General features: G+C 44.4%; 1 protein-coding gene across 6 annotated transcripts in view; it reads left to right on the top strand.

The window, feature by feature from the left end:
• DIS3L2 (DIS3 like 3'-5' exoribonuclease 2) overlaps positions 1-23951 on the top strand; it is a 388363-nt gene that overhangs the window by 268694 nt on the left and 95718 nt on the right. For all 6 annotated transcript variants that reach the window (XM_089916221.1, XM_089916220.1, XM_089916218.1 and 3 more), the window contains one exon: positions 9080-9187. In XM_089916221.1, the coding sequence (XP_089772347.1) occupies positions 9080-9187 (108 nt within the window). The remainder of the gene's footprint in view (positions 1-9079; positions 9188-23951) is intronic.

Genomic DNA, 23951 nt, shown 5'->3' with positions numbered 1-23951 from the left:
AGTAAGAGAAAACGTAAACAGCTGAAACCTAAACCTAAATTTTCTGCCTACTGGCCCAAGCACTCGTGTTATTTTAGGTGTGAAATAGCTCAAATGAAAGTTTGCCCATAAATCTCTACGATATTTTATTGGTACTGCTTTATAATAGAGATCAAAGATTGGGATTGGAAGCCCGTCTTAATGTGGAGTCCAAAGAGTTTTAAGATGTTCCTTTATGACCCCAGCATGTTGTCAGAGTGTTGATGTTTTGTTAATGTCAAACTGTGTAGCAAAGAGTTGATCAAATTTGGAATTCATGGAAGGGTTGATATGAAAAAGAAAACTCTTTAAACAGAGATGTTGGCTGGCAAATGGATTATCTCCTTCCTTTAAGTTGTTTCAGCATGTGAGTGGGGAGCTAGCTGAGTGTACCTTATTGTTAAAACCTCAAAGTCCTCAGAGACCAGGAGCAAAACTCCCCAAGGTCTCCGGCTCTGACAGCCAGTGGGCACTGAGGGTGTGAGGGAGGTTTGGGAGCCAGCAAAGACCTGGGCAGAAAGGGGCAGGAGGGGCCCCTGCAGCCCCTCCTGGCACTAGAGAACTCCCAGTGGGTTGTTGACGTCTGGCCGCCTTGAGCTGTTACAGCCCCCATGTCGTTGCTATTCCCTCCTGTTCCTTTTCACCTAGATAATTGATCCCTCCCCCTCTGTGGCCCTTTCCGCTGGTCACAGGGCTGTCCTGGCTAACCTGTTGCTGAACTTGGCCAGCTCGCCTGCTGTGGCTTTAGCAGATGTTTCTGCTCTCTGAGGCTAACATAAGATTTTAGTCCTGTTGGTACCCCCACCCAGCTGCCTTGGGCAATTTACCTAAATGATCAGTTTCTCTCAGTTCTCCTAAGCCCGAATCCAGAATGCTTAGAAAGGCAGTGTCCTATCATCAGTGTCCTTTTTTTCCATGACAGCTTTTAAGCTCTGTCCTCACCCAACTTTGATTCTGGCCCTGAGACATGCATAAGAAGACTTAGCACCCTTTAAGCCCCTTTCCTTTTCTGCTACTAAAGTGCCACCAGTCTTCACCCAGTTAGCATATATTGAGTACCGGCTGTGTGCCAGGTGCCTGGTCTATAAAGATGAGACAGGTGCTGATCTTGCCCTGGAGAAGTCAGGGGAGGCGGGCATGTAACAGTTACTACACACTGCCCTGCTTGTAGTTACAGAAGTGCTCCGAGGAGAGGATGTATCACAGAGGAGAGAGAAGTTGTACCTGCCTGGATTGGTGGTGGAAGAGGATCTTCTGCAAGAGTCAGGAAGCCTTCACAAAGCAATTGATTTTTGAGCAGTGTTTCAAATTTTGAGTAGAAAATTTCTAGGTAGACAAAAGTAGGTGGAGAGGGCATTGCAGGCAGAGGCTAGAAAAAGCATGGAACGTCCAAGGAACAGTATGTAGCTTGGAATTGCTGGGGTCTGAGCTGCGGGGGGAGACAAGAGATGAAGTTGCAAAGAGAGGCCTGGGGCGGCAGGCTAAGGAGCTTGGGTTTCATCTTGAGGTCAAGTAGAGAAGTGACATCACATTCTTTGACTAAGATAGAAAATCACCTTAGCAACTGTGTGGTTGAAGAATAGTGAGGCCAGAGGTAGGAAAATTGTTATCAGTATCAGGGCCCTTTCCCTCAGTCATGGCCCCTTGAGGCTGTGAGTGACCACCCCAAAACAGACATGGACCTTTGCTCACAGAATCTTAGGAGAGTAGACCAATATGGTGGTGTCCAGCTGGAGACCCCAGGAGAACTAGAGTAATAGATGTCTTCAGTCTGGGGCCAGAATGGACATCCTGAACAAGGAGCGTTCACATTTGCCCCCAGATTGCATCCCCTTCCAATCATATCACGGGACAAAGAACAGGGCTAGGCACCTGGGAGACCTTAGCTTCCCACTGGCATCTCTGCTGTCTCCTTGGAGATGGGGTCTGCAGGCCTTCTGCCGACTTCCTCTTGAGACCCCTTGGCCTTATTGAAGACATTTGGGCCTTTCCTCATTAACAGGACATGCAAAAAATCAAATTACTGAATTCAGCTCATCAAATATTGGGGAAGATAAAGGCAACGTATCCTAATATAAATGGGATTGCAGATTGTCATCGGGTGGAATTTAGTAAGAAGATACGAAAGTCTGCAGAATAATAAGGAAATCTTAACCAGAATAATTTCAACTCTAGAACTGTGCTGCTGGTTTAGGAGACTTAGGATGTATCGCAAGAGAGACGAAGATGTCCACACTTGAACAGTGGAAGAGGGAGAGGAAAAGACTCATTTGAGAGACTTAGAATGCAGAACCTACAGGACTGGGGAGCTGATGGGGTGCAGCAGGGAGGGGAGTCATCCTCCTCCACACGGTCTGGTGATTTTCTCCATCACGGCTCAGCCATGACTTGCAAAAGCAGGAAAGGCAGATTGTAAGAGCGATTGTGGAGTATGCAGAGCTGGAAAGTGAGGGAGTTTGAGAACTTGGAAGGAACTCTCCATGTGGTCCACACTGAGTAGTGAAGCTGAGTGCGGGCCAGAAAAGCCATGACTGGGGAGAGCTATCGGGGGCTTGGGGTGCGCGTAAGCATTCGTACGACACCGGTGATGGCCAGCAGTTTCTCAACTGCCGGAGAGACCCTGCTGCTCTTTCCCAGTTATACATTGTGTTCTGCACTTAGGACCCTGCCTCGGAGCCTCTCCAGGTACCGTGGCAGATCTCACGTACCTGATGAGGGTGCGGGGACCACTATGCTGTTGTCTAGGTGGGTCTCCCTGAAATAACAGAGCTCGTGTTTGAGGAAGCAGCTTATGGAGAGTGGCTGTTTGTCCCTCCAGTCCCCCTCCCACGGGAATCCCTGCTGTGCTGTGGACTGGACTTGACACAAGTGCCGTGTGTCACGGGGCACAGTCCCAGTGACACTGGCGGAAATCAGGCCCAATTCATGAGAGGCCCTGACATGCCAAACCACAAATGTAATTGTAACATCTTCACCCCTTTTCTTTTGAGAAATAGCAGTCTATTTACAAAACTATGTGGATATAAAGATAAAGACTGTTTTCTCGGAATTCCGTCTGAATCCTGCCCCAAGATCTAGTGAAAGATTATTAAAAGGAATGCCCTTTAAAAATTAGGCATAATTATACTACCCCAAAAGTTTTAACGTTTAGCTTTTTCATGAGCACTTGGGTTCTTTGGCATCTGACCATTGCAGTGTGAATATTAAAATGTTTCCTTCTGTGTAAGACACAGGGTATCAAGCAATGTTTATAACCTGGGCAACAGCTGAGTGTACCAATGGTTTTAGGAGAGAATAGCCAAAAACGTTTATCTTGTACTTAAAATACTAGCTGCCTGTGAAATTCTTATGTAAAGATGTTTAAATAGGAGTCTACCATGTATCAATATTTCATAGAATATTTTATGTGATGGAATAAACAGTAAACATAGAAAAAATAGGTGATTTGTATTCTGGGCGAAAGTCAGCCATTCATTTGTAAACCAGAAGTGTCTGCTGTGTGTCAAGTGGTGGATAGAGAGAAACAGTCCTCATTCCTGAAGATACCATGGTCTAGTGGAGAAGAGAGGCACATAAAGAAGCAGTTAGGGTGAGGGTAAGAGCTATAGAAGCTCTTACATGAGAGAGCAGGGAGGATGCAGTGAGTGACTGTTTAGGACTGCCTCAAGTCCTTTTTGAGAGAGCAGGGGCCCTGGGGAGGAAGTATACAAAACGCAGGGAGTGCTCCAGCCAGGGGAATCCGGGTAAGTGTTTCAGAGATGCTGATGAGCTGAATCTTAAACGATGTACAAAGCTGGCAAAACATCCAGAAAGGTGCTCCAGGAAGAGAGAACAACATGTGCATGAACTGGAGCAGCAAGCAGGCCTGGGTGGCTCTGGTTACTGCATGGGAGGGGGCCCCAAGGCAAAGGCTGAAGGAAAGTCTGAGCCAGGGGACCAAAGGACCTGGCAGACCATGGCGTGGCCAGTGAGCTGACTTTTATTGAGCATCTTCAATATTGTTTTACTAATAAGAGAACCAAGACTCAGAGAATTATTCTAGGTTCCCCAAGTTGCACAGGAAATGGTGAGCCCAGGATTAGACCCCCCATGCCTGCCTGGCTTCAAAGCCTTTGCTGTTTTTCCTGAGATGTGCTGCTCATGAGTCTGGGTCTCACCCTTTTGGTTCATGGTCTTTAGACTTTTCTTTTTTCTTTTTCTTTTTTAGTGGTAAAGGCCTTTTCTGCAAATAAAATCTTAACCCCAAACTCCAATACGTAAAAATAGGTTGTATTTCATTAACATAAAGGTCTTCCATATTTAAATGTATAACAGTTATGAGATCAGGTAATGAGAACAGGGACTTTCTTTTTAATAAGCTCTTTTATTTTAAAATAAATTTAAATTTACAGAAAACTTGCAAAGATAGTACAGAGAGGTCCCATATACCACACACCCAGCTCTCCCCCTTGCTAGCATCTTGCATTACCATGGTACATTTGTCATAACTAAGAAGTTGACATTGGAACATTGCTATTAACCAAATCCATACTTTATTTGGATTTCACCAGTTTTTCCACCAATTATCTTTCTGTTCCAGGGTTGAGTCCAGGGTACCACGTTGCATTTAGTTGCAATGACTTTCTTTGCACAAACACTAAAACATGAAGTCAGGAAATACGTTACATTCTCAGATGTTCAGCTTTATGATTGAAAATAAGATACTGCCTTGAACCCTTAGAAGAAATACTATCTGTAAAAAAAAGTACTAAGCCCTGGACTACGGGCATGCAAGGCAAGAGCAACCTGCTACCGAAATGCAGTTGGTATAATTATCTGACAATGCAGCCCAGAGAAGAATCCAACGATGCACACCCCACAAACTCAGTTTATTCTGTCTCATTCAGCTTGGGCTGTCATACAATATACCATAGACTGGGCAGTTTAAATAACAGACATTGTTTTTTTTCACAGTTCTGGAGGCTAGAAGTCCCAGATGAAGGTGCCGGCCAATTCAGTTCCTAGTCAGGACTCTCTTCCTGGCATGTAGAGGGCTGTGTCCTCACGTGACCTTTTTCCTGTGTGCGTGCAGGGCAGGGAGGGGGGAGTTATCTCGCTATTTATCAGATCAGGACCACACCCTTATGACCTCATTTAACCTTAATTACCACCAAAAGACCCCACCTCCAAATACAGTCACACTGAGGGTTAGGGCTTCAACGTAGGAATTTGGGGGGTGGGGGAGGGACAGAGTTCAGTCCATAGCCTAGTCCAAAGGCTGAAATGTGAAATCTTTACAGTTCAATCATGGTATTAACATTTTCTTGGGCTTCCCTGGTGGCGCAGTGGTTGAGAGTCCGTCTGCCGATGCAGGGGACACGTGTTCGTGCCCCGGTCCGGGAAGATCCCACATGCCGCGGAGTGGCTGGGCCCGTGAGCCATGGCCGCTGAGCCTGCGCGTCCAGAGCCTGTGCTCCGCAACGGGAGAGGCCACAACAGTGAGAGGCCCGCGTACCGCAAAAAAAAAAAAAAAAAATTTTCTCCATTTCGTACAGTATGTTTATGCAGGTAAATATGTATAACTTTGTAAGACACTTGATACATGCAAGAAAATGTTAAATATTTAGATCCCATTTGAATACTCATTAAGTTAACAGAGAATATAGTGTCATCTGAACAAACGATGCAAAAGCAATGGCAAGAAAAATTTTTCAAAAGTAGTTGCCTTATAAAAGCTGTTACCAGAAGTCTTCAGGTAGTCATTAGGTTTTACATACAAAAGATACAGCATCCTTCAGAATAATGCCAAGTAATGCCATATAATTATTAGCTGTTTGTTACTGGTGTGGACTGTGAGTTCTAGAATTTACTTTTCCATACCAAAGGTTATTTACTGTGCTGAAACAGAATACAAGTCCAGATACCTCACACGGAGTAGGGCATCACTGGGGTTTGTTTTGATTTTGCTGATAAAGAAATTTAACTAGCTAACTTTACCTCAGCTAGTGCATAGTTGCTGCTCTGTTACTTGAAAATTACTTAGCAGAGTGTTAGAAAGTGTTGCTTGACACTGCAGATCCAGGAGGTCCACAGTAAGTGCGTTGGGTAAATGTCTGTTAATGCTGCCGTTTTTAGTTTGGGAGGTGGGAGTGAATGATGATGCCATTAATCAAGAAAAACATGGAAGAAGGAATAGATTTAAAGGTAGGAGGGAGGGAGCCTGAAGTAGCTTCAGGACATCCAGGTAGATTTACTCATTTTGTCTTTGGAATTTTAGAGTAAACAAATAACATTCCAGGATAGCTATAAGTCATGATTTGAAAATAAGTTGAAGAGGATTTCCTTTTTTTTTTAATTTAAGAGAGTATACCATTGAATCAGTTTATAATGGAATAGAAAATCAATAAAAGGAAGAAATAATTTGGGCTTAAAAAACTGCAAAATGAGTGACTAGTTGACCACAGTGTTCATCTAGGGAATCTGGATTTGTGAATCTTTCAGTGATTATTTTTTCTTCCAGTTTTATTGAGATAGTGATATAATTGAAATATCGAACTAAGTTCAAGGTGTACAGCATAATGATTTGACTTACATATATCATGAAATGATTATCACAGTACGTTTAGTGAGCATCCGTCATCTCATATAGGTACAGCATTAAAGAAATAGAAAAAATATTTCCTTCCTGTGACGAGAACTCTTAGGATTTACTCTCTTAACAGCTTTCATAGATAACGCAGTGTTCATTATATTTATCACGTTGCACATTACATCCCTAGTATTTATTTATCTTATAACTGGAAGTTTGTACCTTTTCACTACCTTTGGCAATTCCCCTCCCCCCCCCAAATCAGTGATGTTTAATCGGAGTATTCTGTTAACGTTGCAACATGTGATTTGGTCAATTGTGGTATTTTCAGTCACTGAAGGATTGATTCAGCAATTTCAGTCTGACGAAACCATGTCACAAGTTTACACTCAGCCCTTGGGTTCTTTTATTTTCCGCAGCTTTATTGAGGAATCATTGGCAAATATAATTGTGTAATTTTAGAGTGTATGATGTGATGATTTGATATACATGTACATTGTGAAATGATTGCCATGATCAAGATAATTAACACGTCCATCACCTCACATAGTTAACTCTTTATTGTGTCTGTGGTTAGAATGCTTGAGATTTACCTCAGCAAATTTCAAGTATACAATACCCTGTTATTAACTACAGTCCCATGCTGTACCTTAGATCCTCAGACATTATTCATCTTATAAATGAAAGTATGTAAAAGTATTTGACCTCCACCTTCCCATTTCTCCCTCTCCCCAGCCCCTGGCAACTACCGTTCTACTCCCTGTTTCTATGAAATCGGCTTTTTTTTAATAAAAGATTGCACACATAAGTGATACATACAGCATTTGTGTTTCTCTGTCAGGCTTGTTTCACTTAGCATAATGCCCTCCAGGTTCATCCATGTTGTCACAAATGGCAGGATTTCCTTCTTTTTATGGCTGAATGATATTTCAGTGTGTGTGTGTATCACATTTTCTTTATCCATTCAACTGTCAACAGACACTTAGGCTGTTTCCATGTCTTGACTCTTGCGAATAATGCTGCAGTGAACACGGGAGTGCAGATATCTCCTCAAAGTACCAATCCCATTTCATTTGGATATACACCAGTACTGTTTTCCATAATGGCTGTACCAATTTACATTCCCCCCAATAATGTACAAGGGTTCCCTTTTCTGCACATCCTCACTAACGTTTATCTCTTATCTTTTTGATAATAGCCATCCTAACAGATGAGAGGTGATATAGAAATTAAGAAAGCAGTCACACTCACAAAAGCATCAAAACAATAAAATACTTGGGAATTTAACCAAGGAGGTAAAATACCTATACATTGAAAACTTTAAGACATTGATGAGAAAATTGATGAAGACACAAATAAGTAGGAAGATACCCTGTGTTATTGGATTGGAAGAATTAATATCATTTAATTGCCCATACTACCCAAAGTGATCTATAGATTCAGTGTAATCCCTATAAAAATTCCAATAGCATTTTTCACAAAAATAGGAAAAACTCTCCTAAAATTCATATGGAATTCACAAAAGACCCTCAATAGCCAAAGCAATCTTGAGAAAGAAGAACAAAACTGGAGGCATCAACACTTCTGATTTCAAACTCGATTACAAAGCTGTAATAATCAACACAGTATAGTATTAGCATAAAAACAGACACATAGACTAATGGAACAGAATAGACAGCCCAGAAGTAAACCCATGTATGTATGGCCAACTAATCTTTGACAAGGTGCCAAGATGGGGAAAGAATTGTCTCTTCAATAAATGGTGTTGGGGCTTCCCTGGTGGCGCAGTGGTTGAGAGTCCGTCCGCCTGCCGATGCAAGGGACACGGGTTCGTGCCCCGGTCCGGGAAGATCCCACATGCCGCGGAGCGGCTGGGCCCATGAGCCATGGCCGCTGAGCCTGCACGTCCGGAGCCTGTGCTCCGCAACGGCAGAGGCCACAGCAGTGAGAGGCCCGTGTACCGCAAAATAAATAAATAAATAAATGGTGTTGAGAAAACTGGATAGCCACATGCAAAAGGATGAAACTGGACCCCTTACTTACAACATGCACAGAAATTAACTCAAAATGAGTTAAAGACTTCAATGTAAGACATTGGGTTCTTAAGTGTGCAGTTATCTGGGATAGTTATATCCATAAGTACAAGTCATTCTTGAGTCTAGAGCTTTAGTTTTAGCGCATAGTTGTTTTTATAATTTTTTTTTGTTTTAGTGTTTAGTTATTTTTCATTTGCTCTCGTGTATTTTTCCCTCCATTACCAGTTCTTCTCACCTTTCGCATTCACATTCCCATTTGACCCTAAAGGCTTATGGAAGGTTATCAGATAGTGTGGGCTTTCTGCTGTATCTTCAGGGAAAAGAGTTTCCTCCATGTTCAGCTCACTCTGGAAGCTCAAGCTCTTCACCAAAACTCTGCCCCCTGGGCTGCCTCTGAGCCTGTGGTTAGCTCCTGCAGATTGGAAAAAGCTGCTCATGGCCTGTTCTCTGTTTGCAGGTTGTCCCCATGCTTCCCAGGCTGCTGTGTGAGGAACTGTGCAGCCTCAACCCCATGACCGACAAGCTCACCTTCTCCGTGATCTGGACGCTAACTCCGAAGGGCAAGGTAACAACTTACATGCGTGTCCATTCCATTCAGTGAGTCCCTGTTCAGCAACACTGTGCTTCTGGTGCTGGGCTGGAGCCCCATGGCGGTAGGATGAGGGCAGTGTAGGGGCAGTGCCAGAGAGGAGAACATAGGGGAAGAGCTCTCAGTCCATTTAGAAGGCTGAGCCGCAGCAGTTTTCAGTGTATCATGTGAAGGAAGAAGGAGTGTAAGCAGAGTCACGTGGGGGAGGTCTCTCGCAGGAGAGGGTGTACATGAAGGTGCGTGTGGCTGGCATTGGCCGTTGTGGATGGGCCTGGGCTGTGGTTAGGAGAGCAGGCCATTGTGTGAAGGAGGACATTTGGGGAAAGGGTGGTGAGTTTGAATAAGTGAGGTGGACTCAAACCATGGGGACCCACAAATGCCAGTTGCAAATGAATTGTAGGTGTTAGATTTCCTCTGAAGTGTCATGAGAAAGGTGACATTTTAGAAAGATTAGTGCTGCGTCACTGTGCTGGTTGAAGATGAATGAAATTTGCACAAGGTAGTGCTGTAATCAAGGCACAAGGTAATGAAACCATGGACTGATAAGAGAGAGGAGAATAATGTCAGCGGCCATTCCCTACATACAGGGAATAAATGAGACAGATAAATGAAAGATGACTCCAGAAAAAACTAGTCCCCTCCTGCAAGACAGAAACAACTCTAAACTTCTGAAAATAGGGTAATGATTGGGTAAGCTATGGTAGCGACTCAGTGGAATGTTGTACAATTACTAAAGTTGTTACAAAGACTGTGTAAGAACATGGGAAAAGTTTATGCTGTAATATTAAATGGAAGTTTAAAAAAAAGATATTTAATTATAAAGAGGTTCCAAATAAAGATGGAGGATCAAATACCCACATTTACTTTCATTCCTTCCCAAAACCTCACTAAAACAACAGTGAAGAGATTTTTTTTTAAAAGACATAAACCCACAAGGACAAAGAGAATGGGAGAGGAGACAACAGCAACAAAAATTTGGAAGCTGAGAAGCAGATGGATGAGTGGTAACTGACTTAGCAGTCCTGAGAAAGCTGAGTCCTGAGCCAACGCCCGAGAAAGCCAAGAAACAACCCAGTTTACACAGCAGAATCCTAAAGAAGTTCAGAAATGGACAGCAGCAGGTAACTCTGTAAAGTGGGGGAAGAGGTGGGGGAAGAAGAGACTAACTGTATTGGTTGAAAATTTATTTAAAAAGATTGCCCCTTCCATAACGTAGTAGAAGACCAGCAATTTATCCTTGGGACAGGATAAAGGAAAGGCTATCTGAACTAGGGGACGCCAAACACAGTTGTGGTAGTGGCCCCTTTGGGGAGGTTGAGTGAATGCTGCTGGCACGTTGAATACTGGCCGAACATTAAGAGTCCCAGCTTTCTTTTCCCAGCCAACCTCAGAATTCTAGTAGCCAAGCCTATACCCTTGAGTCCAAAGATAGGAAAATCTTTCTCTGAGGAATCTGAGCGGTAAAGAAGATTTAAAGCTAATAACCTCAAGGATTTCCCAACCAACAGCTCAGCTGTGTTTCCCTACAATAAAGCTTGCAGACAATGAGCTCCACCCACTCAAGCAGAGATTTTTAGGATTTCACTAAAAATCAGTCTTTTAACATTTCACTCTCCTATATAAAGAGACAACTAAGAGGAAAGCCTCGAACGTGAAATAGCAAAACCAAACAGGAAAGCAACTAGAACAAAACAAGAAGAAACTATTTTTTTATATCCTCAAAGAATTTCTTTTTAAAGAAAGTATCTGTATGACAAGATCTAGGCACTTTCAAAAAGAAACATTCAGAAGGGGGGAAAAGGAGCTCTTTTTTAATTAAATTAAATTAACAGCATGAAATTTAAAACATGATAGAAGGGCTTCCCTGGTGGCACAGTGGTTGAGAGTCCGCCTGCCGATGCAGGGGACACGGGTTCGTGCCCCAGTCCGGGAAGATCCCACATGCCGCGGAGTGGCTAGGCCCGTGAGCCATGGCCTCTGAACCTGCGTGTCCAGAGCCTGTGCTCCACAACGGGAGAAGCTGCAACAGTGAGAGGCCTGCGTACCGCCAAAAAAAAAACATGATAGAAGAAATAAAGAAGACTCAAGGTTCAGATTGGAAGATAAAGTTGAAGAATTGTCCCAGAATATGATAGAAAAGACAAGAAAAGTAGAGGACCAGTCCAAGACATCCATCTGTTCAATGAACATTCCAGAAATAGGGAACAGAGAAAAAGAGGGAGAAGAAATGATGAACAGAATCATTCAGGGAAATGCCCCATTACTGCAGGATGTGACTTTCCAGACAGAAAGAGCCCGCTGCCCAGCACAGTGATGGAGACGCACCATCTCCAAGCCACATTGTCATAAAATATCAGAACACCGAGGACAAAGAAAAGATCCTATAGGCTTCTAAGAAGGAAAAAAAGAGTCACATACAGGAGATCCAAATTCAAAATAACTTAAGACTTTTCTGTTATAACCCTAGAGACTAGATGACAGTGAAGCAAAGCTCTCTAATTTCTGAAAGACTGTGACTTCCATGCTAAAATGCTGTACCCAGCTAAGCCATCAATAAAATGTGAGAGCAGGAAAGGACGTTTTCAGACATGCAAGGTCTCAAAAAAAAGGTACATCTCATATACCCTTTCTCAGGAAGCTACCAGAAGATGTACTTCGCCAAAAAGAGTAAATCAGGAAGGAGGAAGACGTGGGATTCAGGAAACAAATCAACTAGTATAGTAAAGAAGTGAAAGAATCACCTAGATTGCAAGTCACCAAACTTTTCCTGTAAAGGACCAGTTAGTAAATATTTTTGGTTTTATACGCCATTTGGTCTATTACAGCTACTCAGCTCCGCCATTGTAGCACGAAAGAAGACAATACATAAATAATGAGAATGCTGCGTCCCACTAAAACTTTTCTTAAAAACAAGTGGCAGGCTGGATTTGGCCCACAGACCATAATTTGTTGACACCTGACCTAGACGATGGTGAAGAAAGTTCCCAGGGTATCAGCTCTACGCAGATGCAGAAGACGGGGGTTCAGATTGGAGCAGGTCAGAAGGTGACCATCTCTGCAAGCCAGGAAGAGAGCGCTCACCAGATATTGAGTTGGCTGGCATCTTGATCTTGGACTTCTCGGCCTCCAGAACTGTGAGAAATAAATTGTTTAAGCCGCCCAGTCTGCGGTATTTTGTTATGGCAGCCCTAGCAGACTAATACAATATCAACTGAACTTTTTTACTGGCTTACATTAAAATCTATTGGTCTGTTTCACACTTTGAATGGACCTTTTACCCATGCATGATTTTTTATCATGTATTTAGAAATTTAAGTCATTCAGAAAATACTGGCTTATTAGTCTGATTTTCTTAATGTGGACACATTTCATTATATGATATTAAAAAATCATATTTATTAATATCACTACAGACCCTAGACAAGTCTTTAAGTATTAGAAACCGTGTATCATGTGTCAGATACAAGGTTTTCAAAATTCTGATTTTTGTAAAAGCTTGAATTTTATCATTGGCAATAAATAATGTTAGTTGTTTTTCTTGAAGCGCCAGATAACCGTCGTGTGTCACTTGTTCCTCCAAGTAACAATGATGTTCCATAAAAAAGGCGGTCAGTTCAGCTCACAACTCAAAGTTAAGTGCTTTTCCTCAAGACAACCACTGTACTTTGACATGCTGCACAAGTGAAAAAGACAAGTACTCAAGGGTTGAGCTGTAATAAAAGTATTAACTTTTACCGCTTCATCAAGAACATTCTTAAGTGAACTAGGTTTTCTCTTTCCTGCGAGTATGAGCTGGTGACGAGACCCTGACCACTGCCACCACTTGTTGCCATTGCCTGATTCATGCCAAGGCATTAACAGTTTTCCCCACCAGTGCTTCTGTACCATCCGTATAAACGTCAACACATGGAAAAGGGCAAATAATGCCTACTAGTATTATTACGAAAATAGTTTTGACCTCACGGATCCCTGAATGGATCCCCACGAGTCCACAGACCATACTTCGAGAACCACTGCTTCAGACAGTTGATGGAAAACTTGAGGTGGATTAATGTACAGAGTATCCAGAAAAACCAACCAAATTAAAACAAGACAGTTGTTAGTTTCGGTGAAAATAAAAAGTTATGAGGAAGGAAAAGTAATGCTTAGTATTTACATAGTTGTAATAGTTAAATCTCATAGTTATGATGTAACTTTATTGGGAGGATTGAGGGCCTGGAATGGTTATCTGGGTTTGGTTGGGGGAAGGGAGTGTATGTGGAAAGAAAAGTAAATTCTCTTCTTCTATAGTGAAAAGTTTGTGAATAATGCCTAAAACTGAAAAATCAAGTAGTAATCAAGCAGATTATATACAAGTATGAAAAGTAAACAACAGGGCTTCCCTGGTGGTGCAGTGGTTAAGAATCCACCTGCCAATGCAGGGGACATGGGTTCAAGCCCTGGTCCGGGAAGACCCCACATACCACGGAGCAGCTAAGCCTCTGCGCCACAACTACTGAGCCTGCGCTCTAGAGCCCGCGAGCCACAGCTACTGAGCCCGCGTGCCACAGCTGCCGAAGGCCGCGAGCCTAGAGCCCATGCTTCACAGCAAGAGAAGCCACTGCGGTGAGAAGACTGCGCACCGCAGCGAGGAGTAGCCCCCACTCGCCACAACTAGAGAAAGCCCATGCACCGCAATGAAGACCCAACGCAGCCAAAAATAAAAACATAAATAAATAAAAATTTTTAAAAAAGAAAGTAAATAACAAAATAATCTGCTGAGAGGTGAAAGTGGCTACCCTTGGGGAGGGGCAGAGGAGGGAGAGGGACAGAGGGCTGCTGTTCTTCATAATGAGCCTTTAAAACTACTTCACTGTTTGAACTATCGATACTTCAGTTTTTAAATTTTTAGTTTGAAAAATTTCAAACATACATGAAAGTAAAGAAAATAACACAATAAATCCACCATCCCTATCTCCTAGATTTAACTACTGTCAACATTTATTCTTTGCTAAAGTATTTTAAAGCAAACCACAGACATCATGTCATTTCACTCTTACATATTTTGATATGTGGCTCTAAAAATTTTGGACGTTTTCTTACATAACCACACTGCCATCAGACACCTAACAATAGTAATGCCCTGGTGTCACGTAAAACCCAGTCCATAATTAAATTTCCCAGATTGTCTCCAATCGATTTGTCCAAAGTGGAATCAAAACAAGTTACCAACATTACATTTGGTTTTTGTGACTCCTAAATATCTGATAGTAAGTTCCTTTTTAAGAGTCAAGAAGCAGGGCTTCCCTGGTGGCGCAGTGGTTGAGAGTCTGCCTGCCGATGCAGGGGACACGGGTTCGTGCCCAGGTCCGGGAGGATCCCACATGCCACCGAGTGGCTGGGCCCGTGAGCCATGGCCGCTGAGCCTGCGCGTCTGGAGCCTATGCTCCGCAACGGGAGAGGCCACAACAGTGAGAGGCCCGCGTACCTCACCAAAAAAAAAAAAAAAAAAGTCAAGAAGCAAACACTACCTGAAATACAAAGAAGGAATTGTGAGGACAGTATGCCAGCAGTCATATTTTGGTGGGGGTGGGAACATGCATGGGGGGAAAAAATGAATGGAAAAAGACCAGAAGGAAATAAAATAGAATGCCCGTAGTGGTTGTGTTTGGGTAGTAAGACTACGGGTAATTTTTTCTACTTTTTTGTATTTTCTGGTGTTTTTTGAAAACATGTATTACTTTCATATTTTTATAAATGCTTAGCTTTGCAAAAGTTTAACTAAATAGAAAATAAAAGCCCATAGAAGAAAACTAACTTGAGTCAACAGAAGAGAACTCTGAATCTGAATTAAGCCTGCCAGGGCCAGACCCAAGGAATAAAAAGCTGCCTGATCTAATGAGCTTCCAAAATACGAGGGTCATAAAAGAAGCACTCGGAAGAGGCAGACTCCGAAAACTCAGCTGGTCTCTGGAGGGCTTCTTTTGGAGGCAGTGTCTGGCGACCAAGCCTTCTGGCACCAGGGGGCTGGAGAGCAGGTGTGGAGAAGGCACAGGGTCCAGGAGGGGATGCTGGACCTCTATCAAAGCAAGCCAAACAGGCGGTGTGAGCATTTAGACTTCAGACAGTTGTGGAGCAAGACCCGCTAACCACACTCCTTGTACTGTGGTCATTCAGACGTCCTACCCAGAACAAGAGGCCACACGGTGGGTGGACCTGGGTGGTTAGTCCTGGGTGTAGTGACACATAAGTATCTCTTACTCACAGTCAAGATGCATGAAATGAGAGTTCAGATTCCAGACTCATGTCCAAGGGGTGGTGCTTGTTCAGGGGGCCAGAGAAGGCAGTAAGGAGGGAGGTGGCCCTGCATCAAGAACCCAATAAACAAGGAGGAGGGCAGCCAAAGCCTGAGGCTGGCTTTGTATGTAGTGGTGGCTTCTCGTGATACAAGGTCTTGGACTTAGAAGGAGCCAGAGAAGGGCCAGCAGCATTGAGCCACTACTACTGCAGCATGGCTGCCAGTCTCACCTGGACTTGAAGTGGAGAAAATTTTTGGTTTTTTTTCCTTTGTCTGCTGGAATGTCTTACTTTCTGGAGCAGGCATGGTCAGCTATAGAAAGCCTATTCCAACTTTTTTTTAAACACCCAATAGAATTTTTTTAAGTATGCACTAGGAAGCCTTGGTCATATATACTTTCATTAAGCCAGTGCCCAGGTTTTTAGAACAGTAAACTCTGAAAGATCCATTTTGGGCATATTTCTCACATATTGGTGGTGAAAGCATGGTTCTCTGATCTAGATAATTGTGATTATATATTTTCGTAAGAGAAAACAAATCCAACTAAATCTGGTGCTTTGTAAGATCCAAGTCTGGTACCATGAAATCCACTTTGACCATGTCAGGCCAGTGACTCATTATTCCTGATCATCTCCAGCACATGTGTCTCAGTTGGCAAGGCACTAAGGCCCTGCAAAACAGAGACCACATCCACGTGCTCCACTCATCGGAGGCATCTTAATTTGAAGTCCCCTTTGGAAACAACACCAATCTTACACTTTAAAGAAGGTCTCAAACAATGAATCTGACTTGGTAACTAAGTCCTTAAGTCTTAGAACCATAAAATCTCAGGGTCAAAGGTCAGAATCATAAAGGAAGAGTCTCATAATTACAGTAGCAATCCACAGCTTGTGTCTCCCACAGCGTACCTGCCCTGTGCTGTCTGGCTCAGTTAGAATGCAGGAGTGTATTCCAGAGGTGCCCGTTTCAGCCTCAGTCAGTGGCAAACTCCTTTCAGCCATTTACACAGCCCAAAAGCCATGGGGTCATTATGACTCTGGTCTTTCTCTCACCCCTCACGTCCAGGCCAGGAGAAGTCACCTCAGCTTTGCCTCCAGTATCTCCAGAATCTGCCCCCTTCCTTACCACTCCCAGCACTGACACCTGCATCCAGGCTGCCATCCCCCACCCGACTGCAGGGGCCTCCTGACTGTTCTCTGAGCTTCTGCTGCTGCCCCGCTTCATCGTCTCCCTACACAGCAGTGAGAGTGATTCTTCTAAATCAGAAATTAGGTCTCGTCTCTTTCTCCTTTTTAATAGCTTGTCAGTCTCTCATTCAGAATAAAATCTAAGAAATCTTTAAAGTGGGATTTCTTTTCCTGTTCTTTTCTCGCTGTCTTCTCTGCTAGGAATGCATGGATTACAGAGAGTTCCTGGGACTAGGGTCTCTTCTCATTTCCTGGAGCATCTTTACTCACATGGGAAAAGCAGCTTTTACTACGTGGCTGAGCTCTCCACTGTGTAGCAGCTCCGAAGCCCAGCTTCCACGACCTGACCTCAGAGGAGGTCAGACTTCCCTAACTGCCATCCTAGAAAACCCTGCAAGTCTCTGCCCATTCCTTGTAGCTCAGGAAGAGTCTTTCTAGTCCCTGCCTAACACCCCATTTTGAACATTGGACATTGTAGGAGAGCTGTGGTATGCGCCAGTTCAGACTGTCTTTCTTCAGCTGGATCTTCAACGCTGCTTAGGAATCCTTTTATTTGTTGCTAATGCAGTTGTTTCAAACCTTTATTCTTGCTTCCAGCTTCCAACTTTGCCTTCCGGTCCTCTTTCCCTCAAGACCTGCCATTCCCCCAGGTAGCTTTCAGTTTTCCTTCTTGGAAAGCAGAGAGACCAGCCAGCTGGGTCTGCTACAGTCCCCCCTTCAGAGACTCATCGTTTCCCCTGTCTCGATGCAGTAAAACACACTCCTGTTGCAACCTGAGGTTACGCCCTATGTTCTCCAGGTCTTTTAATGGCATCGGCATCCTCTGAACCACCCAGACTCTCAGTCTCTAGCCTGCCACATCCCAGCAGTTTTAAGTGACAGCAGCTCTACCTTTGCAGAGTGTCTCTCATCAATCCTCTCTTCACTGTTAGCACAGTCGCTGTCCCCACCCAAGTACTTGACATCCTCCCCTGGATGGGAGAGACTGTTCATGGCCTCTTCATTCTGTATCCGCGGTGGTGGTAGGTGACTTTCCAGAAGCTGAATCTGGTCCTATTCCTCAATATCCTCTTACAGCATGACAGTGGGACAGTGGGTTATGATTGTCTACAAAAGTCTAATCTCCAGAGGATGGCAAGCAAAGACCTCCACCAACCCCTCCCCCATTGCATGACCATCTGCCACGCATCCTTCAGCCCCCTCAGCCTCTGCTGTCACCACTGTAGGGTTCGTTTGGCCTAATACGGAATTGCTCCACTTCTGAGACTTCGCATATGCTTTTCCCACTTCCTGGAATGTCCTTCCCTGCATCCCTACTAATATGAATCCTACTTATCCTTGAGACTCGGCTAAAATGCCACTTCTTCTATGAAACTGTTATTAGTCCTTCATTCATTCACTTAGTAAATATTCATTGAATGTTTGCTCTGTTCAGACACTATACAAGGTATTGAAGATACAGGAATTAAATATGCACTAAAATAGAAACAGTAGTTAATTCCTGATGGTGGATTTTATAGATTTTTTTCTTCTCCTTTTCCCACCTATATCTTTTTAAAGTTTTCTGCAATGAATGGATATTGTCATTGTAGTAAAAGTAAGAATTATTTTGAGATTTTTTTTTCTGATTTTGTTTGTTTGTTTGTTTTAATAAACAGGAGAGAGATATTGGAGTGTTTTTGTAGGCTGCATGGGAAGGCGGATAGGAGATGTTGAAGATGAGGAAGGAAGGAACAGATTTTTGGAACCGGGTCACGAAAGAAGTGGGAAGTTGAGGACCCAAACCCCAGGTGGGAGATTAGCTCTCACCAGGAGGATGAGGACCACAGACTCTCCCAGCCTGGAGAGAGTACAGCATGGGGTCCCTGCTGAAATCTGGGAAGGGGGCAGGGTGGCCTTTCTGAGAAAATGCTCAGATGGGAGGAACCCTGCCCTTCCTGTCAGAACCCATCTTCCCATCTCCCACGCCTACAGCACCTGTTGTCTGCACTTCAACACCATATGTGCACAGATCTGTCGTCCTACTGGACCTTAACATCCTTGTAGCAGAGCCCATTTTTAATTTTTTAAAAAAATTTTTAAAAAGTTTTGGTTGCATTGGGTCTTTGTTGCTCTGCGTGGGCTTCCTCTAGTTGCGGCGAGCAGGGGCCACTCTTCTTTGCGGTGCACGGGCTTCTCATTGCGGTGGCTTCTCTTGTTGCGGAGCACGGGCTCTAGGCGCGCAGGCTTCAGGAGTTGCGGCACACAGGCTCAGTAGTTGTGGCACGTGGGCCCTAGAGCACACAGGCTTCAGTAGTGGCACGTGGGCTCAGTAGTTATGGCTCATGGGGTTTTGGGGGGAAGGCTTAGTAGTTGTGGCACACGGGCTTAGTCGCTCCGCGGCATGTGGGACCTTCCCGGACCAGGGCTCGAACCCATGTCCCCTGCATTGGCAGGTGGGTTCTTAACCACTGCACCACCAGGGAAGCCCGCATTCTTAATTTTTTTAATCTCCTCCCTCCCCTCCCCCACAGCACAGTGTCATTTACCCCTAAAATGCTCAAAAATGGCTTCATAAAATGAATCGCGCATCCGTTTTCACAGTTGTTTGTTTAGCCTGCTGTATTACCATGGTGTTCCCTTGGTAAGGCGTTTTTATCGCAGCAGCCATCTCAGCACCCCTGAGCTATATCCTGGGATCGAGGAAGGCCTCGCACAGCTTCCGCCAGGAAAGGCACGCTGCCTGCTTCTGCGTGATGGGCCGTCCACAGAATGTCTCCCCCTCTGCCTTCCCTGCTCACCCTGCCGCTGCCACACCAGCTGCCACCTATGGAAATGCTATGAAACTTGAAAAATCAAACGGTGTGCTCCTCCCGGGTCATCTTGCTGTCTGCAGCAAACCCACAGAGCTGAGGTGCATGTGTAGGACGTGTGACTGGGGGCTGCAGCTCATGGTAAAGAAACAGAGTGCTGGGTTTTGTGTTTCATCCTCGTACATTGCAGCGGTAATCTTCCCCGGGCAGCTCCCTGTGAGAGACAATAGCTTCAAAGGCTGACTCAGAAAATAATAGAAAAGTTCCCAGAATATTCATCTTTAGTCCTTAGCGGGGCAGAATTGTTTTATTTCAGGCCTGTAGAGACAGCCTGGGACCAGAGGAGCCTTTCGAAGAACTCCCCTGTGTACTTTGTGTCCTGGTTTGCTAGTGAAGGTACGGGGCAATTAGAGGCTTATGTAAGGTCACTTCAAGGTAACAGCAGACTAAATCCTGAGCACAGATTTTGCTGTGAATCCTTGAGATTAAAATAAGAATATTTTCAAGAAATACAAAACAAAACAAGACACTTATCGTTTTTAAGACTGCCGTGCAAAGAGCAAAAAATTAGGTTTAATCACCTTTTCTCCTGCATTTTGATGTTACTAATCGTGGATTTGACTTAACTGTAAGGACTTGGGCTCTGAGGTTAATAAACAACATAACACGTCGCTGTGCTGCATGTCTTTAAAAGAAGGATGGGGGCTTCCCTGGTGGCGCAGTGGTTGAGGGTCCACCTGCCGATGCAGGGGACACGGGTTCGTGCCCCGGTCCGGGAAGATCCCACATGCCACGGAGCGGCTGGGCCCGTGAGCCATGGCCACTGAGCCTGCGCGTCCGGAGCCTGTGCTCCGCAACGGGCGGGGCCGCAACAGTGAGAGGCCCGCGTACCGCAAAAAAAAAAAGAAGGATGGACCTCTTTTTTTGAGAGATGGCTTAGGTTGGTCCTTTTGAAAGGCTGGAGCTGAATTAACCTCACAGGCTTTAGAAGTCTGTGATTTTGTGTTTCCTGGGTCAGCCTGAACGCAATCCTGAGAAGCTTCCTCCATTGCTCTCCTACGCTTTCCTCCCTTTCCTCCCTCTCCTCCACCTCCAGCTTCCTTCCCACAGCCCTTAGGCCTCCCAGCCAGTCCACCACCTTTAAAGCTTCCTCCCGCCCCTCCCCACCGGCTCGCTCGCAACTGTCTGCAGTAAAGGGAACACTGTTCAAAGACCGCTCAGGCGTGGACCCTCATCCTCTGTCACAGGAAAGGAATTCTTGTCTCCTAACCACTTCCCGGCCTTCAGGCTTTTCTGCCATTTCCTAGGTTTGCAAGGCAGACACTTGAGGAAGTCTCCTTGTTTCCTTCTTGTTAGGCTTCGAAATGTAGACAGCTACCTCCAGGGCAAGATGGTGTAGGGGAGCAAATTTGCCACTCCAAAATGTCTCTTTGACATGCGGATTATTTTGAGCTGAAAACAGTCAAGACCCAAAAGGCTCAGGAAGAAACTTTCACTTTACCCTAACTGTCTAAAGAACGTAGGTAGAGGACCTGTTTCCCGAAGGGAAGGAGTTGTCACCATAGATAACTATAGGATGAACTTGGTATGGTAGACAGGGAGGAACCTCACAAAATCTGTTTTGTTAAAATTCTCCTCTGTGTCCCATTGTCTCTGCCAGGCCCGGCAAACATTTGTTTACCAAACATTTGCTTTTCCATCTTCATGTGAATTTCCTCCCTCTGCTTCTAAATCCTAAACTACCCCCAACATCCTCTTTTGTCTTCAGTTGAAGGTGGTATTTAAGGTGAGGTTTCAGCCATTTTAGTGGGTTACGCAGCTTTCTTGAGTCTCTTCCACGTAAACCATGTTATTAAACTTTTGTTTGATTTTCTGCTATTAATCTGTCTCATGACAGTGTAATTCTTGGACCAGCCAGAAGAACCTAGAAGGGTAGAGGAAAATTTCCTCCTCTCTGACAATAGGAATGGGCCGGATTATAGTGTGAGGGACAACAGACTAGGCTGGTGGCAAGTCATCTGAAACAGTAGAAGAGAACACAGTTGACTCTATACAGATAAACCCTCCAGAAAATTCTAGCACATAAATAACCTGCCTTATAACTAAAACTGGCAAACACATGGCCCTCTGCTGCCCATGCTCCCTCCTCAGCTCCCCTTGGCATTGGTCACTAGTCGGCCTGTTACCTGAAAACTGGGTTCGCCTGTTGGTGGGTGTTGAGCCAAAAGACACAACCAAGCCGAAGAGCAAGAGAAGGAGGGATTTATTACCGGCAGCAAGTTAGGAGAACGCCAAGGGTCTCTCCCAAAGCAGTGTCCCACCGAGAAGCAAAACTGGGGAAGTTTTAAGCTAAGGGTGCATGCATACTCCTGAAAAGGCTTCAGCAAAGGAGGGTGGAGGGTTCAGCATAGAATTGGGGCAGAGGTTGACGGAGTCCAGGTTGTAGTTGATTGAAATCACGAGGTTCAGAAAAAAGTCAACGTCATCATTCGTAGGTTCCAGTTAATCTGATAGATGAGCACTCAAGGGGGGTTTGAATTTTGCAAAACAGCTCAGAAATGTGCTTGAGGCTAATCTTTACCGTTGAAACAGAACTAGGAGTCTTTATAACTGACATATTATCTCCGATGTGGTTAAGTTAGCTCCCTGGCCTGGTAACAGCGGTTTCTTTTTACCTTCTTTCATTCCCTTAAATTCGGCGACTGAGACCTATTCTGCAAGGGCAAGCATTGTGGCCAGGCTCAGATCACAGAATGACTGAGGCCTTAGATGGTTTCTCTTATTTAAGAGAGTTCCGTCTGGTTCTCTTACTCCGGGGACCCCCTATCCTATCTGCTTACACAGCCCCCCGCCTTGAGATATTTCACTCTTCTCTCTTGAGGGGTACAGGGCTGAGGGTGGGCGTCGTAGTCTCCCTGGTTAGAGGAGTGAAACTCTCTTGTTGCTAGAGCTAGAGAAGTTTTGGGGTCCGCCGGAGTAGTGTCTGCGCCTCTCACTTGCGTAGCATTATTCTAGCAGGTGTCGGAGAAGTACAGCAGGAGAGACAGTTAACAGCAATTTTGCACCATCAGTAGCAGAGACTTGATCCAAGAGCCCCCTGAACCAAACCATTTTCCCTAAACTGGGAAGAGGATCATTCAGAGAAGAGATTTAATTTTTTTTCATATGCGTCATGAGGTGAGTCACATTCGAATACTCATCAGGTATAAAAGCCAGCGTTCAGCATGTCTTACAGCATAAGTTCCTCCTTGAGCAGCTGTTAAAACATCAAGGGCCACGCAGTTCTGTAGGACCGCTTTTTTCAATCATAGAAACTTCAGAGTGATATTTGTCATAAGTAGTTATGCTCTGTGACAGTTTCACTGGAGAATTTCCTTTAGTTTTGTTGCACATGAGCTAGTTGAGCTAGTTAAGAGTCTTTGATAAGGCTGCTGGGAATCTAAGAGTTTTCAGTTTTTAGAGGAATCAGGTAGAGAGAAAAAAATGTCTCAGTCCTACCCACAAAGGTATAATTTACCAAGTTGTTGTAGGTTATAATTAGCTTAAGGGGAAAGGTTTCCTTGTATCTGGAAAACACAGATTAAAAGCCAGCACTATTTCTTTGGGAAAGATCCCCAGTGTTCTCCTTCCTTTTGCTGCAAGTAATAAATCCTTCCTTCCCCCACTCTTTGGCTTGGTTGTGTCTTTTGGCTTGACACCCACCAAGAGGTGAACCCAGTTTTCGGGTAACAGGCCCAGTCCGGCCACAGTAGGCGAGGACACAGCTAGGTCTAAATGAAGCGTGTTGCTGACAGTGCTTCCGTCTTGTTACTTACTCTTTGATCCTACCACAGTCCTCCCTGTTCTTCTTTAAGAAGTGACCTGTGCTTCGCTCTTTTACCGTAGGCCTGGTGCAAGGAGCAGGCCCAGCAGAGGAGACTCCTGCTCGCTCCTCACCGCCGCTGCCTCTGCTCCCTGCATGACGTCACCAGCACCCTCCCATCACAGACATGTTGCCATCGGCCTCTCCGAGCTGTCTTCGAGCCCTGCCTCTTTCTGCCCAGTTTCTTTTCGGACACATTCCTCTTGGTACCTTTGCCTTTTTTCACCACTGGGCCTCCCCACCCTGGGGTGGTTGCCTCGTGTCCACAGCTAAGAAGCGGCAGAAATCCGTGCACCCCGACCCTGGCCAACTCAACAGCCTGGTTTTGTTCCAGACAGGAAAATGTTTCTTTCTTCCTATTACGTTTTCCATTTGTTTGTTTATGTGTGTGTTTTTATTGAATTATAGTTGATTTACAATGTTGTGTTAGTTTCTGGTGTACAGCAAAGTGGTTCAGCTGTATATATGTATATGTGTATATATATATAGCTGAAAAACAATATATATATATTCTTTTTCATCACAGGTTATTATAAGATATTGAAGATAGTTCCCTGTGCTATATACTAGGACTTGTTATTTATCTGTTTTATGTATAGTAGTGTGTATCAGCTAATCCCAA

The sequence above is a fragment of the Delphinapterus leucas genome, chromosome 8, assembly GCF_059928025.1.
Source record: "Delphinapterus leucas isolate spDelLeu-1000000601 "Yukka" chromosome 8, BTC_Dleu_Yukka2, whole genome shotgun sequence".
NCBI lineage: Eukaryota > Metazoa > Chordata > Mammalia > Artiodactyla > Monodontidae > Delphinapterus > Delphinapterus leucas.
This window is presented reverse-complemented; position numbering and strand designations above follow the sequence as displayed.